The sequence below is a fragment of the Schistocerca nitens genome, chromosome 2, assembly GCF_023898315.1.
Source record: "Schistocerca nitens isolate TAMUIC-IGC-003100 chromosome 2, iqSchNite1.1, whole genome shotgun sequence".
Classification (NCBI taxonomy): Eukaryota; Metazoa; Arthropoda; class Insecta; order Orthoptera; family Acrididae; genus Schistocerca; species Schistocerca nitens.
Window position 1 is genome coordinate 599,037,156 of NC_064615.1, and position 21,858 is coordinate 599,059,013.

General features: G+C 39.0%; 1 protein-coding gene across 1 annotated transcript in view; it reads right to left on the reverse strand.

Moving 5' to 3' along the window:
• Window positions 1-21,858, reverse strand: part of LOC126236674 (TATA-binding protein-associated factor 172) — a 320,919-nt gene that overhangs the window by 174,154 nt on the left and 124,907 nt on the right. Inside the window, exons 17-20 of the mRNA XM_049946158.1 lie at window positions 13,701-13,818; window positions 13,324-13,455; window positions 4,659-4,781; window positions 4,440-4,550 (exon numbers count right to left, since the gene is read on the reverse strand). Of these exons, the coding sequence (XP_049802115.1) occupies window positions 4,440-4,550; window positions 4,659-4,781; window positions 13,324-13,455; window positions 13,701-13,818 (484 nt within the window). The remainder of the gene's footprint in view (window positions 1-4,439; window positions 4,551-4,658; window positions 4,782-13,323; window positions 13,456-13,700; window positions 13,819-21,858) is intronic.

Genomic DNA, 21,858 nt, shown 5'->3' on the forward strand with positions numbered 1-21,858 from the left:
AGAATTTTGCACCATTATCCATGTCAGTTCTCTTTTGACCAAAAGAAATTGTGTAAAGGAGGTGCAAGTAAACCTGCAACATTAATTCAACAAAGTGCACTTTGTCTCCAGCTGTTGACATGTCAATGTAGTTCGTGTACACTGTACAGCCTGCCAACATATCTCAAAGGGTAATTTGAAGCTTAGACCAGGTACGGCAAGGAAGGATATTAGAACAGGAAGTTGTCTGTCAAAGTAATATATACAAATAGCAACACCAACTGAACATTCAACCACTATCATAAGACTCAAAACATTCTAGATCTGATCAGCTGATGACTACAAATAAATTATGGCTTATACATAACTGAACAACTAAGTGCTGCCTTTTTGCAGGAAACTGAGGGAGCTGGGTCAATACAGATGGTATGCAACTGTATCCACACAATCAGAGTGTGTTACAGGCACCCATTGCAAACAACAGTACAACCCCCAACCCCCCTCCCCACCTTTGTGATATATGAAGAAGACAGGGACCTTGATCGATGGCAATCGGATCTCTTTACTAGATTCAGGACTTTTCTGAATTCTAGCAAACATTGCAGGGCAGTCTGGAGGAGACCAAGTACCAATGCAAGCCTTGAGCATGCAGTTTCAGGATTTTTCAGGGAGTTGGGTCATTCTCGTTTTTGGCTTGTATCATTTACAGACTTCAGACACTTCTTACACTATTGAGCGTAATGTGAGGGTTGTGCAGTATAGGAACAGAATCCTCCAAACCACTGTCTAGCCCCACAATCGTCATTTTAGCAATTGGATTCACCTCTGAAGACAGAAATGCTTCAGCACACCTCATCCATTCATGAACTTACTTCTTCAGGAGACAAGAATCAAACGAATGGAATTGCCTGCACTACACGCATTTCGTCGAAGAAAAAATGCCCAATAATAGTAGATGTGGTAAATACAACCCATACCGTGACTTTCTTGTCGTGCAATGGAGTTTCCACGACAGTTCTAGGATTTTCGGTAGCCCAAATTCTGCAGTTGTGGGCGTTGACAGACCCTCGGAGCGTGAAATGAGCTTCGTTGGTCCACAACACGTTACTCAACCAATCGTCATCTTCTGCCACCTTTTGAAACACCCACACTGCAAATGCCCTCCGCTTCACTAAATCACCAGGTAACAGTTCATGATGCCGATGGATTTTGTACGGACAGCATCGGAGGGTACGCCTCAGTGCCAACCAAACAGTAGTGTATCGAATGCTGGTGCGACATGCGACTGCATGAGCGCTGACTTCCCCATGCATAGACGAACCCGCTACAGTCTCCGTTTCTTCCTGAACTGTCTCAGCAGCATTAGGCCTTGTGCTCTGTCGGCCACTATGGGGTCTATCGTCTCAACAACCCGCCACAGCTGCATTTGTCAACGGACCTTTACCCGTTCGAATCCCCTTCCTATGGGGAGACGATTGTAACGCTGAACTAGCACATTCACCATTCTGATAATACAGCTTCACTAAAAGCACCTTTTCAGGTAACGTCAACATGCTGCAACTGCTGGCGCATCTGATTCTCTCTCTCATTACAGCTCCTTTTATACACGATTGTCATGCGCAGTCACTGACGTTTTGCTGTCCAGTGCCATCTGTTGGACATTTTTTTTTTTTTGTTCTAATAAAACCCACATGTCATTCCAGGCATGTGTGTCAATTTTTACCTCTCTATCTACATTATTCCGTGGTTTATTAAGTTTTCAAATTTAAACTGTGCCTCAGAACATTCCTGAAGCACAGTCTTGATCCTGCAGCATTTCTTCATCTTCAAGCTTTGTCTTGGCATTCCTCGTAGCACTTCTTGCTTCTTTGGTAACTTGAAGAGCAAATCTTTCAGCTTCATGCATCTGTTGTATGTCACATGCAAGCAATTTATCTTCCATATTAGAGCCACATTTTATGTCTAAATTTCTCAGGACTTCCAACCTTCTTATTACCCCATCATTGAAACATATCACTGCATCTAGTACACCAATGTTTAATGTATTTAGTCCTACAAAAACATTCTTGGGTAATCTTTCCCATATGCAATGGCTGAAACTTTCATTTGTATTCTAAGTCCTCCCATGAAGATATTTACTAAGCAAAACAGGATCACTCAGGTCTCTAAAAATTGGTTTTATTTCATTCATAACACGCTCAGGAAGAGAATGCTTATGATGGTACATTTGACCACTTTCTTTTGCTTTTTGGTAACCATGCCAAGAATCTGCTCCTTTAGGGCAAAGTTTGTGAACAGGATGGTCATCTGTGGACAACTTAAGAAAGTAGGTGGCCCATACAGCTTTTCTCATTGCTGTAACATCACTCAGAGGTGCAGTTTGTCTAATGGCCAATCCATAATAACTCTGAAGGAGGTCTATTTCAGTTTCTGTCAATCTGCCTCAGCCAGACAGAGATTTTCCATCAGATAGCAACTTTCCTTTCATTTCTCTCATAGCTTTCTCAATCTAGCACCTATCCTCTTTTGCACATGTCCACAACACTCCAGTTTTGTTATCAAGGTATCACCATAAACATTGAACTTATTAATTTTATTGAAAGCTTTCGAGTCCCCATCGCCTAGGTACTCCATATATCTAAAGTCATAAATCGGCACCGACCTCTGAAATATGTTAAGAGCTCCATTACACTCCATACTTCCATTGTAACCATCATAATTCTTAGAATACTGATGTTCAATATGTCCTTCAGCATTACCATGGCAGGTGTGGCAGTACTTAGACAAGCACTCAACATCAACAACTTTTCCATTCTCCAGAGAAGTAGCACTTACAACACCATTCAAGGAAAGATGTCTTCGATGTTGCTATGTCCCATCAAGTGCAATAGCAACGCCCCTGTTTCTTCAACTAGATTGTTTGGACATAATTATCAAGGCACCTAAAAGTATTTTTATGGACTTGCTGAACCTACTGGGAGAAGGAGGAAGGTCCATCAAACCACAAAACGTTTGAGCAGCCATTTTTCCTTTTCCTATTGTACGCACTGCATATACTAACTTCAAATTCACATCATATGAATTATGTACAATGTTCAAAGTCATTTTCGGGGTAAATTTATTGCAGGATCTACACAGAACAATTAATTTTGGCGCTAAGCCCTTCCTGCTACTTTGTTGTTCAGTTATTTCCAGGCAGCCTACATCATCATATTGTTTACATTTCTCCACTTCCTTTATCGAAGAAGATAAGATGCCCACATCAACAACAACAAATCCACTACAAACAGCGTCATTGTTAACACAAAAATTTGAATCATCAGGAGGCATACCATGTGGGAGTTTCTTCCCTGAAGAACTGATAACATAGTTTACTTTACACAGCATGGCTTGCTTTGTTTGTGAACTGGTTACCACGGAATTTCCTTTTATTGAATTTCTTGATGCGTGGCATAGTTTGTACTTATTGCACACTAAAGGATATGTACTTCCACAAATATATGTAGCACTTGGGCAACAAACATCCAGTAACACATGAACAAACTGCTTCAGTGAAACAAAAGTAAATACTAGCAAAGATAATCATTTACAGACACTAGAAACCTGCATGGTTATCAACAGATACAATGTAGCATATATATAATCACTGGAAACAGAAAGTTCACAGTTCTTTTCGAAATTATACTGGTTTCTGTAACAGAAATAAAGGGGGTGTGGCGGCATACATGACCGTAACTTTAAAATTTGCTATATATAGTTCATTTTTCATTTGAAACCCTACAATGTATCTATCAATGTAATCATGAAAGACTTAAGAATTTAATAAAGTCATAAAAAACTTAGATTTTTCCACAATTTATAGGTACCCTGTATCCTTAAGAGACTTGAGCACCAATGTCTCAACAACCTTGTGGACAGTAAGCCATGTAGGATCCAAATATATTACTAAGAACACAGTACAGCAACACAGTATTGAATGTTGACTGTCAACAGATTTATATTTCACAGATGGGCACTTCCAAACAAACTGGCTCTGTTTTAATTACAGTATGTCCCTCTATAGAAAAGTTCGTTCTTCTCCTTTTTTTTCATAGAACTTATTTTTTCTTTTCTTATTCCCTTAAGCCCATACATGTTAATGAAGTGAAAAAAAAATTTTGACTAGTTTACTTATGTGAAAAATTCATTATCTAATACAGCCTGGTGGCAGTTTTTTGAAGAATGACAGTCAAAATAATACAAAACATTATCGATATGGTCATAAATGAGAAGCGACAGAAAACTTATTAATTAGCTTGTTGTTACTGAAGACGAATTAAGGATTACAACATTCACATCAATAAAGATAATAATTCAAGACGTACTTGGCACCACATTAGTTTCTAGGTGTAATAATACTGGTGTAAGAACTGTGTTGCACTCTCTTAATAAAAAGTTCTGATAATAAATGTAACACATACAGCATCTTCAGTTGCGAAGAGTTCTTCTAGGGGAATATCTGTTACGGGTGGTCTACCAGGACCACGGTTGCCAACAGAGTTTGATCTCCGAAATGCTGCTCTTTCAGCTGACTGTAAAGAAAAAGAATATAAACAATTTGAAAACCACAGAGACGTGTTCAACATTACCAAAATATGTATTTCATTTTCTTTGTTCCTCAAAGACAAGATCATAGATACCCTTTGCTGATTCAGAAGTGTGAGGATGCCAACATAATTATTAGCAAAGCTAGTAGGTGTGCCAGTGCGAGAACCTTCCCCCAAGCTCTCAGTACCACTGTCATTACTTGTCCCTTCAGTAGCCTGAAAATGAAAAAGACAGCAGTTAGTTCAGTGTCTCAAGTTCTGCACCACATCACTTGGTCAGAAACACTACAGTGGAACTTCAATTTTATGTTTTATGCAATTCTAGAACATAAATTTGTAGTCTCTGTGAAAAGCCGATTACATTAATGCTAAAAATTACCTGATTTTACATTTCTTCCTAGTAACATTTACCTTGATTCTATGTTCTTACCCAACGTCTGACTTGGCTTTGTCCTGTTTTCTTCGTATCGCCATTTGATGTGACTCAACGAGTTATAAGTAGCATAAAAGATACGTGGGGCAGAGTTAAGGGAATATTTTAGGCCACAGCAGGGAGGGGAGACTTAAAAGAGGAAATGCTGACATTATTCATGATCGGCATTGCCAACAAAAGCTGCAATGTTTAGCATCACAACAAAATAATGATACAACTACTGCTACATTGTGTCAGCAATGTAAAAGCATGGCTCTCGGTGCGAAGTGTTTTGGACCAAGCCAATATGTGATGAAGAGGCCCAACCGCCACATTTTCTTGTGCAGCTTATAACTCAGCCTTGTCTTTTTGCATGTATTTCTGATGTACTGTATTCAGCAACAATATCAACCTTTTAAATTCAAACCCCGAGTCTCGAAGAATATGCTCGGTCAGAATCAAGGAAACATTGGCCATTTCCAGCTAGTGAGCTCTTATGGCTGACAACTTGTTACATCACTCAACAGCCAGCGTAGCCACCACGCCACACTAACACACATAAAATGAGCTTGCCTGCTGGATTTGTGGAGAGGGGGAGTGGTCCTTCAATGATGGGAGTGCAGTTAGGAGTCAAAGCATTTTGTTAAGTGCTCAAATATGCTTTTCATGGAGATCACGTGCTATGGCAGAGATGTCACATGGAAATAGAACAAGGGTATGTAATAGCACATTTTAAAGACTTTCGTGTTCAAATCTGACACAATACAGTTGCAACAACTATATACACAACTCACATACGGTATATACTTTGCACCACACACTGTAGATTGTCAAGATTGGTAGCAGCGATAGAATGCATGAAGCGGAACTGTAGTGCCTGGGCTTTCTTTTAAACATAGTGCACAGAAATTCATTGAGCCAATTTCTAATAGTGTGTAACATCAATTGACAAAATAAATTCATTTTTTTATGTGTCTATTTCTCTCACACTTTAACAGGGACGAGAATATGAAGTGTGGTGAGCATATGAAGTGCAGCTCATAAGAAAAATGTTAAACAATAACAGAATGGTGACAAAGTATGTCATCAAGCAGACGTCCACGTTTATGCTTATGGTTTAAACACTTAGCTGCTGTGATAATATTGTTTGTCCAGGTTGATTCCTTTTCACCGAAGTACGCTCCATCGCATAGCATTTATAGTAATTTTCTTATTTAAACAGAACCCATCAAATGTGTAAACTTTCATTCTTTGACAAATAGTACCCAACATTTATACTGTTAAGCTTTTGAAAGTTTGAATCATGAACTTAAAATTGGCTAACCATTAAATCTCAATAGGATCTGCAGAAACGTAAAACTACCACTCACTTTAAAGCCAAATTTATTTTGCAAGTACAATTTTTAACCCAACAGACAGAAATGTTTACAATTAAAGCATTACATTTTTGACACACCTACTTTTTTTTCCGATAATGATGTGGTACGTGGTATCTGTTAATGAGGAGGCCGCATGACTATAATGAATCTCTGATGGACTACATACAATCCTCTTCTATTTGAGTCTTGTGTTTTTGCAACGGAAAACTACGATGTGTGATACTTTCATTTATTTTTTTCCCAGTAGAAAAAAAATTTTAAAAATCCAAAATTAATAAAAAAAGCTACCCTGATGCAAACAAACCACAGATAGTGAACAACAGAATAAGAATTATTGCATGTTCATTGTGGTAGCTATATCTGTTCCATGTGTTTGTGAGTTGTGCAAGTGAAAAATCATTTCAGACAAACAGTAATTTCAACAAAAAACACCAAGTGCCTTCACTAGAAGAAAAGATGGAAATATAAAAACAAGTTGACTCTAGTATAGGGACTCGTGCACAGTTCACAGCATTTCTTGGAATTTCAGTGACATCTTTAAATACTACTGTGAAGAAACGTAAAGACAGGAACTTCTACTGTTGCAGATCTTCTTCTAAGAAGAAGAGATCAATGAAGTCATTGCCACTTAATTGGAATCAATTCTTGCAACGTGGTTCAAGCAAGCACGCACAGCAAATGTTGCCATAGATGGAACTCTCTTGAAAGAAAAGGCCCTATATATTGCTGCCCAGTTGGGAATTGACCATTTCTGAGCATCCAATGGATGGATAGACTGGTTTAAAAACTGCAACAATCTAGTTTACAAAACATTATGCACTGAAAGTGCTACTGTTATCGAAAAAAATGTTTTGTGACTGGAAAAGTGAGTTGAGATGGGACTGACTGGAGGCTATGAAGTGAAAGATGTTTTCAACGCAGACTTAACAGAACTGTTCTATAATCTGCAGCCAAATAAAACTTTGCCATATGATGAAAACATCTGTCATGGTGGCACTATGTTGAAACAGAGTGTCACAGTTTTGCTGTGCTGCAATGTAAATGGCCTGTAGGAGCTTCCGCTCTTGTAATTTGTGAAGTTTAAAAAACCACGCTACTCAAAAATATTAAAAAGTTGCTCACAAAGTACACAGCAAATTCAAATTCCTTGATGTCTGAAAATTTTTGAAGACTTCCTCATCCAGTTAGATGATCAAATAGGGGCAAAAAATAAAAAAATAGTTCTATTCATCAATGTGCTGCACATCTGAAAAGTTTTTATATGCTGAGAAATGTTAAAGTAATATCCCCCTCCCACTCCAAACTGCACTAGCTACTTGCAGCCTCTAGATTTGGGGATTATCCATGCTTTTAAATTTAATTACCAGAAGAAGTTAGTGCAGAAAGCAATTGCAATGATTGACGGAGGATTACTTGAAGGTGCATCCACACTGAAGGTAGATCTCCTCGATGCTCTTAACTTTATTCCGGAGGTGTGGAATAGGATAAGCCTCAACACAATACAAAACTGCTTTAGAAAATGTCATTTTCCGACACATGAGGGAGACTACATCGACATGCCTAATGTTCTGGATGAAGAAGAAGGGAAAGACTGGGGTGTAGTGTGACCAGCAGACTTAGATTTCAGCAAGTTTGTTTCATGTGATGCAAATTCAAGTGTATGCGAAATAGACTCTACTGGCCACATAGTGAAACAGCGTATCAGACTTAATTGTGGTGCTGGAGGAGGAGGAGGAAGAGGAGGAGGAGAAGAAGAAGAAGAAGAAGAAGAAGAGGAGGAGGAGGAGGAGGAATCTAATGAAGAAATTCCCGAAAAAGTGAGTTTCTTTCAGGCACTACAGGGCAGCAATTTCATGTGAAAGACAATATGCTAGCAATGTTATCAAGTTTTGGACACAAATACTATTTACTTAAGCGGCATGAAAAATCCAAACAAATGAATATTCTGGACTGGGTTAAGAATACTGTATTGTAATTAGGAATACTGTATTGTAATTACTAAATAATTAATCTGCAAATAAAACTTATAGCTCAAATTTGTTTTATATTTCATATATTGACTATCAACGATCCAATTTACCAGCCTAATTTGTGGATGTTGAGTCAAATGACTTTTCTTTTGTATTTTATGTGCAAGGAAGTCCTCATCTTTTGTCACTTTTCCTATTAGAGCTTAGTGGCTGTTGGCAGATCGTGGTAAGTCCACCACATTAAATTTGAATTATTCATCACTGCTGTCCAGAAAACTTCGTATTGCATTTTATTTTTATTTTACATTGCAGTCCGCAGAATGAACAAGTACTTTCAAAATTTCCATCTCTGAGTGCTGACATTTTGTGTAATTTATAGTCTTTGGTATAACAGTGTACATGAGCTGTTCTGCAAGAGAAATGCGTTTTTCGCCCAGCATGAGATTCTTTTTCCCCTCCCCTCAATGCTTACCGCTACCCCCATTCTGTAGTGGCCAAAACCACTTTGTATGAATCACTACATAGTAAGTTTACATACCTTAACCTACGAAACATTAAAAATTCCTAATGTACTGGATTACAAACTATAAACATACACAAAAGCTACAAATCAAAATCAGTACAAAATTTCATTCTCCTCCTCCTAGGTAGCAATTTTAACAACATTCATAACGGCAACTGACATAAGCACTTCACAAATCCAGAAACAAATAAGAAAGAAATTTTAAAATGGTATGTCATATAATAGACCTATTATAAAAAAAAAGTGGATTTTGCCACCAGTAATACTACTGCCACAAATTATATCTTAAAACAGGCAGTTTTGAGGGTTCTTTCATTCTACGTTCACCTCAAAACTAGCAAAAATTTATGGCGTACATGGTGAAATAATCTGAAAGGTGTGAAATACTGTGAAAACTGCTGGATTACAACACTGGATGTTTGTTACATCTTGGTTATTTGTTTACCACCTGCAGTCAATAGCTGTATAGCATGGTGACATCATGCTAAAGCAGAGGCTTCTCGCCAAGATTACTTGGCGGCTTGTTCCACAGTACAGCTGAGGTGACCAGTGTATGTCAGTACAGCAAATGGAATGACCATGGCTTCCACTTAGGTTTAATGTATATAGTTACACCTTGTCACCCTCACTACTGTGCATTAATTTTACTGACAGTAGTTCTACTCGTAGCCTGTCTACGGAATCCGGAAGTTATTGTGCCTCTACCAACTGCAGCCAATGTAGGCTCCTCCATCTGCTATGGGTGGCACCATAATTAACAGGACATGTTCAGGGAACAGTTGTGTAATGGCTTGTTCATCTTTGTTTCAGTCCTCAATGGTGTTCAATGCATTGTGATGGCAGACAGATTGTTATAAATGTAACGGACTGCTGGGAGAAAGAAACACTGAAATCACAGCAGGCTTAACTTTATTTCATATTCATTGGTATAAATAAGTTCCACATGTGAAGGAAAACTTGTATGTGTATATGCGTGATTTCACAAAACCTGCTTTGTTTACACTATAGCACGTGACAAGTTCGAAGTGTAAGCAGTGTAGTTGGCAATACTGCAGAACATTCCACTTCAACTGCTCAGTGCAATGAACAAGGAGAAGTCGACTAGAGGTCACTGTACTCGTGTCAGCAGAGTACAATGCATTACCATTGACTATGGAAGGAAAATGCACTCCCCCACATGTTAAGATTCCACCGTATTTAAGAGTTTTTGGTTTAATCCACCACGTTCATCAACTTTTGCTTTTTATGGGTGAGCACAAAGGAAATATTTCACAAAAACACATATTTTTATGTATAAATTGTGGCTGTAGCACGTCAGAAAATAGCTTGATTACTTGTACCCGGATATCAAGTTCAATTTTTTTTACAAGTTTTTACTTGCTGTCACACACACACCTGTGATTTTTTTAAAGAACTCATGAAATTCATTACCGAAAATTATTGTATCAACACTGTAATGGACTACTGTAGTGATACCACCATTTTCTCCTGGCTATGAGATTGATTTCACTAAGCATTCTGCTTCTGCTTCACAATTTCTTCTATTAGATTTCATCTTTACCTGCTGAATCACACTCTACAGCACAATGGAGCTTGTGAAGATTTACTTACGATCATATATGCAGTTCTTTGTTTGCATGTCCTTTCTTATAATTATTTACCTATCCTTTAGCACCATGTACCACACTGTTCTCTCCACTTCAGTAATAAGATGAAACTCATCTATATATAGTATTCGCACAAGAATAACTTTTTTCAAAACATATTTTGTTAATGCCTTTTCCTCCATTTTTGATCCTCATTGTTGCTGCTTAGATCTCTTGCTCATTCAATCTTTACCAGTTCTGAAAATACGCCTTTGCTATAACCAAAGTCCAGTCCCGAAAGCTCATCCTGAAATCCTGTCAAGTTGTATACCTACCAACAGACCAATCATAAAAATCACCATCTCTGGATGCCACTCTTTCTCCACCATTTCTAAATGCACCAGTTCCTAACCCTCCGCCACTGGTCTTAATAATACTACCCAAGACCAGACCTTCCAGAATCACCTTTTCTGGTTTCCCAAAATCCTTACTTAAACATTACTTTCCTCAATGTCATCTGTGAGACATACGACCCTGCACTCCAACAGTCAAATTAAAACTTTCATCATCATCTCAGAAATATTTCTGTACTATTTACATATTATTCCAACTTAGCAGTACCACTAACAAGCAAAGATCCTACCAATTCCTCATAGCTTCCATACACTACCTTACACTACTTTGATTCCCACATCCTCAGAAATTTCTTTTATACCTCATAATAAAATTACTTACAAATGCCCTCTCTAACTTGAGCAATCTCCTGGTTTAATCATGGTGAATTTGTCAGGAACCTTGCTGCCCCCTTCAGTACAAACATTTATTTGTGACCCTTCCTACTCACTAAATACAGGCCGAACCATGAATCCAATTCCAGTGGCCACTTTTTCAGGCACACTTAGTGGGACACTTACTTGTGACCATCACGTAATTCGAATTTGTTTCTTATTACTGCACGGATGATTTTATGCTAAAGATCTTGGCAGTGAGCTGTAGTTCAATCACTACCAAGTAGGAGTATCAGATGAGATGGCCCTGAACTGCAGAGACTGGTGAGTAAATAGCTGTTTCCAGATAACATGTATCCGATGTATTAATGGCAGACTGTACATGAACAACGAAATTTGGCTTGTGTCTCAAGTCTTACACTGCAGTAGAATGCTGGGAGCCAATATGGCCATTGCACTGATACACCTTTCGAAGGAGTGATTGTTGGTTGCTTGCAAGCAACTAGCTTTAAATATTTAAACAAAAATTAATTTCTAATTATAGTCTCTGAAAAAGCTGGACATTTCTTTTGAGAACTGTGGTTCTAAGGCTTGTGAACTCACTACAAATCTCAAAGATTCCAGTATAATGAGATTCTGTAAAAAAAAATTTCTCCAAAATATTAGTTTTGTCTCTTTTCCTGTTAATATATCTCCTGTCAACTGAATACATCTCCAGTTTCACATGTTTATTAGTTCAAGAAATGCAGAATTTAAATTAATTGCTATTAATTTCTATGTTATAGTTACTTAATTATTGTAACTTTAGTAGAGTGCATACACATATTACAAATTAGTTTGTTCTAAACCACACAAATAAAGAACCAAAAACTTAATACACTGTAATACAAGTGTTATTCAGTATATCTAGGATACAACCTTGTTCTACAACAAAAACCTTAATTTCCCAAATCTGTCGCTATTTGAAGCTGCATTTTACATTTTTTCTTTTTCATTTCTTGGTGTACTTCATGCTTAAGAAAAATTCACATGTCATTACTAAGTTGTCAAATTCTGAAATCCAATCCACTCCGCAAAAACAATAAATATACTCAAATTTGAAATATTTTTCACATTATGATCAAAACTGCACAAGTTTAAACGAAACTTCTTGCTCGACACCAAAATATTTTCCAGGCTTACTCAAAATAAAACATCTTTGACAGTTGTAACAGATGACATTTCAAACTGACAATCAAAAGAACAAATATTTATCTTTGAACAGTCTTTCATTCTCATGACAAAGAGATATTACAACTTGTCACCATTTGAGAAAGGGCAGAATAATAAAAAGGGGGGTGCACTTGTGGCATAGTGATTATATCATGACAGGGATTATTCCAAGAAATTTTACATCATTAGATCATATTAGACAGTAAAAGAACAAGACATCAAGTAAATATTGATAATCCTGATTGAAGATTGTCATCTCCATGTTACAAATGAAACTTCATATTTAAAATACACCCATTGCACAGGAAGTAGAAAGGACCTATAAAACACCATATCAAATACAGGGTGTGTTCCAGAAGGACTGGTCAATACTCAGGGATATGACAGAAACAATAATCCCAAGCAAAACAAGTCTAAAGTTTTCTGCATGCTGTACATTAAGTTTTGCACAAGTTAAATAAAAAACTTAATGCATAGCATGTAAAATGTGTTTTTCTTTCAAACTGCTGCAATTAATACACAACTTTCATGAAAACAGCCACCACAAGAAACTTGTCAAAGAAGTGTATGAAACATCGACGTAAAGTGCCTATTGCAGGAGCTATGAGTGCTTGTTCATCTTTGTTACTGTTAAACAAATCTCTTCTTCTGAACAAGTGCTCGTAGCTCTTAAGGCACGTATTTTAGAATTCAAATGTACTAGATATTTTTGCTTCAAATAATTGTTCGAATCATTTCCCTGAATACTGACCATTCCACCTGGGACACCCTATGTACGTAAACAATCTCCAATTGCATGGACACACAGTCGCAGTTTAATTTACACAGCACTCAGAAAACTCTATATTATTCTTCTTATTTTTAAATCAAGGAGATAGACACTCTACATTGCCTTAGCAAAAAGTCTTAATGTGTATACGAGTAATCCTTATAACCCACATAGCTCACCTGTATGCGTGGAGAAAATTCTGTATCTGAGCGAAGAAATGTGCAAAGATTTGTAATAATTTTAGCATTTGGACAAGGAATTCTGTTTACACACAATTCGACCAAACGAGATAAGTGTTCTGCAGCCAGGCTCTGCAACAAAGTCAGACAACAATAATTTAAGAGAATCACATTAATTAAACTTGAAATACTAATCATATTCTTAAAGAATATTTTAATACTACAGGGAAAAGCTATCTTCTATTTCTGTATCTATAAATTTAATGTCAAGTGGCTGTCACTTGAAGCAGCAGCATTATAATACAACTTGATGAACATTTTTTTTATACACAATTTACAGAAGAAGGTGTGTTATTAGAAACAGAGGAGTATCTCACCTGCAACTGTTCATTTTCCTCCTTCTTGATGGCTTCCATCAATGGTTTTACAACGGGGCTAAGCTTCTCTGGCAGACACTGCAGCATTGTTACAGCCCCAGCAAGAGCAGCCTGAGTTCTGCATAAAGAGAAATTCATATTATCTATCCTGATATATAGGAATGCACACAAGAATGTGATAATATGGAATCAACATTTTATATGGAATGCCCCATTATTCTGGCTGGAAGGTGCAGCACCCCAAATCCAAAAAATTAGCCACCTACCCAGCTCTGCGTTTCACTTGTTCACATGGGAGGTGTCCGAGATTGTTTTCTGGTTTTCAAAATTTATTGACGGATAGTTTGTGCTAATTACACTGAAATGTGTAGTTTAGCTAACAAAATTTTCATAATGTGTAAATATTATGAAAAAATTCAACTATATTTTCCATGAAGCCAATTTTGTTTATCTTCTCTTTCAACCAAAGGCAACAACATTTTTTCCAAAATGTTAGTGTTGATTATAAAGAATCTTTTGAAAACATAAAACGGAATCCCTTCTACATATGGTTCCATACTATCAACCACTTTCAGCTTGATTCACAGTAAAATGTACTTTACTTAAATATAAAATAATTTATTTATTTATGTTTCTGCTCTTAATTTCTAGGTATTTATTTTGAATATTTTGTTGCTGAATGCTGAGAGCAGCGCTGTCCAAAGAGAAATAAATAAAAAAGAGTTAAGAGTGGGACAAAAGTAAAATGGAGTTGGCCATCTGCAAAAAGAAAATGAGCCTGAATAAACTTAAGATCACCAAAAAAAATTACTCTCAGATAGCTGGCTTATGATAAAGATGCACCTGCAGTTAAGAAGGAAACTGGGTGATATTCTGATCTCAAAGATGAAATGGACAAAGAGTTGATGCATTATCTTTTTTCAGTGGGGGCAGAATTCTACAGCTTTAAAAGGTTGGATATTTGTCGAATGGCTTTCCAAATTACTAACCACAACAAACAAAGTCACCCTTTCACACAGGATTTAGCTATACCACTTCCTCAAATGTATGAAGAGCCAACTGCTGGCAACACAAATAACACTTCATTAACATCAGCAGACTCTCTCAAAACCTGAAGAGAAATCATGACAAAACTGAAGAAAACGAAAGCCTCACCCCATAGTTAATCCTCATCTGATGAAAATATTCAAAATGTTTAAGCAGGCACTCTTGATTTTGATGTACCTGCAGGGGAAGGAGGTCATGTGCAAGAGGATGCAACATGAAGAGGCAGTCACAGACTCCAGATTTGGTAAACTGTGGGTCCAATGTATGATCTGCATGTACGGGGCTCACAGTGAATGTAGCGATGCAGGTATCCCACAATATGGTTGTGTCTACTGCAAATGAAACTCGTTGTGCACAAACAGTAAATTATCTCTTGTTCTTTTGATTAAGACAAGTTATGTTGTGAAATAAAGAGTTTGTGCTGTTGATATTTGTTTTCCATAAAAAAATCTCATTTTTGTAAGAAAAATGAGTTAATTTCAGTTTTGAGGGTAGGATTCCATTTTACCTTCACCAAAAGTCTACCACTCCTCCCCCTTCGTCTTCTTTAATTACTACTTCTTGGCTAACTGAAAACTGAAAATATCCCCTACTTGTAGAGAGAGTTTTTGTATCCAAGTAATGACTATTTCCACAAGTGCTGGTCATCTGCTGCCATAGATCATTAATGCCAAATTTTGCCACATTGTCATAATGGGTACATTTGTCATGTGTCCCACATTGATTTCTGTGGCTATTTCAAACACTGTTGCTTGTCTATTAGCACTGACAACTCTATGCAAATTGCTGCTGCTCATGGTCCTTAAGTGAAGACTGTTGGCCACTGTGTTGCCTGTGGTGAGAGGTACTGCCTGAAATTTGGTATTCTTGGCACACTCTCGACACAGTGGATATAAGAATACTGAATTCCCTAATGATACTATCATCATCTGTGTATCGCTGTGTGTTACTATCCCATGACTTTTGTCAGCTTAGTGTATAATGGCAACATGCACAGCATCTTTGTGAGGTAGTAACACTGTCCATCTGTATTTTGACATTCACTGGTTTCTGCAGCAGAGGTAGATGGTATTAAGTTCCCTAGTTGGAGACCATATGAAAGTCTATCCAGAGTATGTTGTATCCAGGAAAATTTGACAGTCACAAGGCTGAGAGGATTTCTCCTCTTGTTGGAGTTTTGATCTCAAGGGATGTCTTATAGGCCAAAACGTTATCTGGCACCAAGTATTGTCATTTCATGGCATCAGAGAATCCGCTGAGCTCACAAGATAGACACCTAAAGATATGTTAGCTAATGGTCAGCCAAACCTAAAGATATGTTAGCCAAATCTCAGAAAGTGATAGTCTTTGCTTCAGATTTCTGGACACGTGTCATGTCGTAGAGAAATGCAAGACTCTCCTCGATAGGTCAGGGGTGCACTATATACAGGAAGTAGCTACTTGGTGAGGTAGCAGTACTTGTGGAGTGCACTAGGTGGTAGTTTGAGGTACTCTTAAGAACACTTGCCAGTCGATATGCAAATAACGAAATCAGACTGCATTCAGAGTAGATGCACTTCAAATGTCAAAATTTTAGCAATAAATTGTTGAAGTATTCAGAACAAATTTCCTGAATTTACTGCTCTTCAGAAGAATTTTCGTGCTCAAATTATTCTCGGGACTGAGAGCTGGCTGAAACCGGAAGTAGAAAGCTTTGAAATATTTAGTGACTCATGGAACGTATATTGGAAAGACAGGTTAGACACCATAGGAGAGGGAGTGATCATTGCAGTTCACAAAAATATTTTCTCTATTGAGGGCAAATTTGAGTGTGACTGAGAAGTTATCGGAACATTTACGACTAGTCTAGGAGAAATCAAGTTAATTTCTGGATTCTTTTACCGGTCACCCGACTGCATCACGTCCTTCAGAGAAAGACTATGCTCAGTAGTGCACAAATACACAGATTATGCAATACTAGGGGGAGGCGACTTTAACCTACTGAGTATAGACTGGGATGTCAATGGATTCATTGCAGGGGTTAGGGGCATTTAGGGGGCATTTAGAACACAGCATGTCATTCTCAATGGAGAGCAGTCTTCCGAAGTAAGAGAGATTTCAGGTGTGCCGCAGGGGAGTGTCGTAGGGCCGTTGCTGTTCACAATATACATAAATGACCTTGTGGATTACATTGGAAGTTCACTGAGGCTTTTTGCGGATGATGCTGTGGTATATCGTGAGGTTGTAACAATGGAAAATTGTACTGAAATGCAGGAGGATCTGCAGTGAATTGATGCATGGTGCAGGGAATGGTAATTGAATCTCAATGTAGACAAGTGTAATGTGCTGCGAATACATAGAAAGAAAGATCCCTTATCATTTAGCTACAACTGGAAGCAGTTGATTCCATAAATTATCTGGAAGTACGCAGTAGGAGTTATTTAAAATGGAATGATCATATAAAGTTGATCGTCGGTAAAGCAGATGCCAGACTGAGAGTCATTGGAAGAATCCTAAGGAAATGCAATCCGAAAACAAAGGAAGTAGGTTACAGTACACTTGTTCGCCCACTGCTTGAATACTGCTCAGCAGTGTGGGATCCGTACCAGATAGGGTTGATAGAAGAGATAGAGAAGATCCAACGGAGAGCAGCACGATTTGTTACAGGATCATTTAGTAATCGCGAAAGCGTTACGGGGATGATAGATAAACTCCAGTGGAAGACTCTGCAGGAGAGGCGCTCAGTAGCTCGGTATGGGCTTTTGCTGAAGTTTCGAGAACATACCTTCACCGAGGAGTCAAGCAGTATATTGCTCCCTCCTACGTATATCTCGCGAAAAGACCATGGGGATAAAAATCAGAGAGATTAGAGCCCACACAGAGGCATACCAACAATCCTTCTTTCCACGAACAATACGAGACTGGAATACAAGGGAGAACCCATAGAGGTACTCAAGGTACCCTCCGCCACACACCTTCAGGTGGCTTGCAGAGTATGGATGTAAATGTACGAGGTGCATTCAAGTTCTAATGCCTCCGATTTTTTTTCTAATTAACTACTCACCCGAAATCGATGAAACTGGCGTTACTTCTCGACGTAATCGCCCTGCAGACGTACACATTTTTCACAACGCTGACGCCATGATTCCATGGCAGCGGCGAAGGCTTCTTTAGGAGTCTGTTTTGACCACTGGAAAATCGCTGAGGCAATAGCAGCACGGCTGGTGAATGTGTGGCCACAGAGAGTGTTTTTCATTGTTGGAAAACGCCAGAAGTCACTAGGAGCCAGGTCAGGTGAGTAGGGAGCATGAGGAATCACTTCAAAGTTGTTATCACGAAGAAACTGTTGCGTAATGTTAGCTCGACGTGCGGGTGCGTTGTCTTGGTGAAACAGCACATGCGCAGTCCTTCCCGGACGTTTTTGTTGCAGTGCAGGAAGGAATTTGTTCTTCAAAACATTTTTATAGGATGCACCTGTTACCGTAGTACTCTCTGGAACGCAGTGGGTAAGGATTACGCCCTTGCTGTCCCAGAACATGGACACCATCATTTTTTCAGCACTGACGGTTACCCGAAATTTTTCTGGTGGCGGTGAATCTGTGTGCTTCCATTGAGCTGACTGGCGCTTTGTTTCTGGATTGAAAAATGGCATCCACGTCTCATCCATTGTCACAATCGACGAAAAGAAAGTCCCATTCATGCTGTCGTTGCGCATCAACATTGCTTGGCAACATGCCACACGGGCAGCCGTGTGGTCGTCTGTCAGCATTCGTGGCACCCACCTGGATGACACTTTTCGCATTTTCAGGTCGTCATGCAGGACTGTGTGCACAGAACCCACAGAAATGCCAACTCTGGAGGCGATCAGTTCAACAGCCATTCGGCGATCCCCCAAAACAATTCTCTCCACTTTCTCGATCATGTCATCAGACCGGCTTGTGCGAGCCCGAGGTTGTTTCGGTTTGTTGTCACACGATGTTCTGCCTTCATTAAACTGTCGCACCCACGAACGCACTTTCGACACATCCATAACTCCATCACCACATGGCTCCTTCAACTGTCGATGAATTTCAATTGGTTTCACACCACGCAAATTCAGAAAACGAATGATTGCACGCTGTTCAAATAAGGAAAACGTCACCATTTTAAGTATTTAAAACAGTTCTCATTCTCGCCGCTGGCGGTAAAATTCCATCTGCCGTATAGTGCTGCCATCTCTGGGACGTATTGACAATGAACGAGGCCTCATTTTAAAACAATGCGCATGTTCCTATCTCTTTCCAGTCCGGAGAAAAAAAATCGGAGGCCTTAGAACTTGAATGCACCTTGTAGATGTAGATGTAGGGGTTATGGACAATTGTACTTCTGAACAATTTTCTGAAAAATGCCTCTAGCAGCTAGTTCGAGAGCCCACATGCAATAGAAATATTTTAGACCTGGTAGCTACGAATAGGCCTGAAATTATCAATGGTGTCATAGAAATATGGATTAGTAGGGACCGGAAAAATTCACGTTTTGCAATAAATGCAAATATAGATGCAAATCCTGCCTCAAAATAGGAAAATGTGAAATTACCTAATAGACACTACTTCATAACAGACTGTATCCAGATGAACTATTTTATGAGAGATAGTTTGAAATAGCTTTTTTTCCACATATAAAAGTTGAAAATTTAACCAATTTTTGGTTACTGGTATACAGGGTGTTACAAAAAGGTAAGGCCAAACTTTCTGGAAACATTCCTCACACACAAAGAAAGAAAATATGTTATGTGGACATGTGTCCAGAAACACTTACTTTCCATGTTAGAGCTCATTTTATTACTTCTCTTCAAATCACATTAATCATGGAATGGAAACACACAGCAACAGAACGTACCAGCGTGACTTCAAACACTTTGTTACAGGAAATGTTCAAAATGTCCTCCGTTAGCGAGGATACATGCATCCACCCTCCGTCGCATGGAATCCCCGATGCACTGATGCAGCCCTGGAGAATGGCGTATTGTATCACAGCCATCCACAATACGAGCACGAAGAGTCTCTGCATTTGGTACCGGGGTTGCATAGACAAAAGCTTTCAAATTCCCCCATAAATGAAAGTCAAGAGGGTTGAGGTCAGGAGAGCGTGGAGGCCATGGAACTGGTCTGCCTCTACCAATCCATCGGTCACCGAATCTGTTGTTGAGAAGCGTACGAACACTTCGACTGAAATGTGCAGGAGCTCCATCGTGCATGAACCACATGTTGTGTCGTACTTGTAAAGGCACATGTTCTAGCAGCACAGGTAGAGTATCCCGTATGAAATCATGATAACGTGCTCCATTGAGCGTAGGTGGAAGAACATGGGGCCCAATCAAGACATCACCAACAATGCCTGCCCAAACGTTCACAGAAAATCTGTGTTGATGACGTGATTCCACAATTGCGTGCGGATTCTCGTCAGCCCACACATGTTGATTGTGAAAATTTACAATTTGATTACGTTGGAATGAAGCCTCATCCGTAAAGAGAACATTTGCACTGAAATGAGGATTGAGACATTGTTGGATGAACCATTCGCAGAAGTGTACCCATGGAGGCCAATCAGTTGCTGATAGTGCCTGCACACGCTGTACATGGTACGGAAACAACTGGTTCTCCCGTAGCACTCTCCATATAGTGACATGGTCAACGTTACCTTGTACAGCAGCAACTTCTCTGACACTGACATTAGGGTTAATGTCAACTGCACAAAGAATTGCCTCGTCCATTGCAGGTGTCCTCGTCGTTCTAGGTCTTCCCCAGTTGCGAGTCATAGGCTGGAATGTTCCGTGCTCCCTAAGACGCCGATCCATTGCTTCGAACGTCTTCCTGTCGGGACACCTGCGTTCTGGAAATCTGTCTCGATACAAACGTACCGCACCACGGCTATTGCCCTGTGCTAATCCATACATCAAATGAGCATCTGCCAACTCCGCATTTGTAAACATTGCACTGACTGCAAAACCACGTTCGTGATGAACACTAACCTGTTGATGCTACGTACTGATGTGCTTGATGCTAGTACTGTAGAGCAATGAGTCGCATGTCAACACAAGCACCGAAGTCAACATTACCTTCCTTCAATTGGGCCATCTGGCGGTGAATCAAGGAAGTACAGTACATACTGACGAAACTAAAATGAGCTCTAACATGGAAATTAAGCTTTTCTGGACACATGTCCACATAACATCTTTTCTTTATTTGTGTGTGAGGAATGTTTCCTGAAAGTTTGGCCGTACCTTTTTGTAACACCCTGTATATCATCTGACGAAGCCCAGTTTGGAAAGATAATGTACATAAGAAAGTGTTTGCAAAATAAAAAGTGCAGGAATGCAATGATGTACCAGTGTGCTCAATGTTATGGTGCCATGCCAACTGTGTGCATTTGAATGGTCTGTTTAAGATACACTCTGCATAATGCAATGTAGTACTCAGCCGACTCAGCCATGGGACCTAGCATTTATGAACAAAGAAACACACAACTTTGTTGTTATGTAGATGCTTTTAACACGGCAGTTTTAGGTTTTCGATGTTTTGAACTGTGATTGTGTCAAACACCAAAAGAGGATGGGCCTGAACTACCCCATTAACAATACTCTCCAACCTCAACAAGCAATTCTAAATTAGCTTTTTGCAAATACTTCGTATTGTGTGTTCCTCGCTGCTTTCTTTTCTTATTCTGAAATGAGTGAAGTGACTATTCCTGGCCCATCATGGATTTCAATTACAACCCTAACAACACCAGAAGAGACTGCCAATCCCTGTGACAATGTGTTAGTTCTGCTTTTGCAGAACAAGGGTGTAGGTTGCTACCATACGAGAGAGGCAGGGCTTGTTTCCCTGGACCGCTCGTGTCCCCTCTGGCGGGTGAAATGCTAGTTTGTTTATGTTCATAGGCCTCTACCACTACATAGTGTCTGTACTTTGCAGTTGGAAAACAAAACCTGTCATGTATTTCAATAGATTCAAAATTCTTCCATTAATGTTTGAATAGTTACCTTTGGTTCCACTTCTACATTAAATGCCGTGTTGGTTCTATCTGTAGTATTGTCAAGTATGTGTCACATGGTGATGAATACCCACGGAAGGTCAAAATTAAATTTGTGATC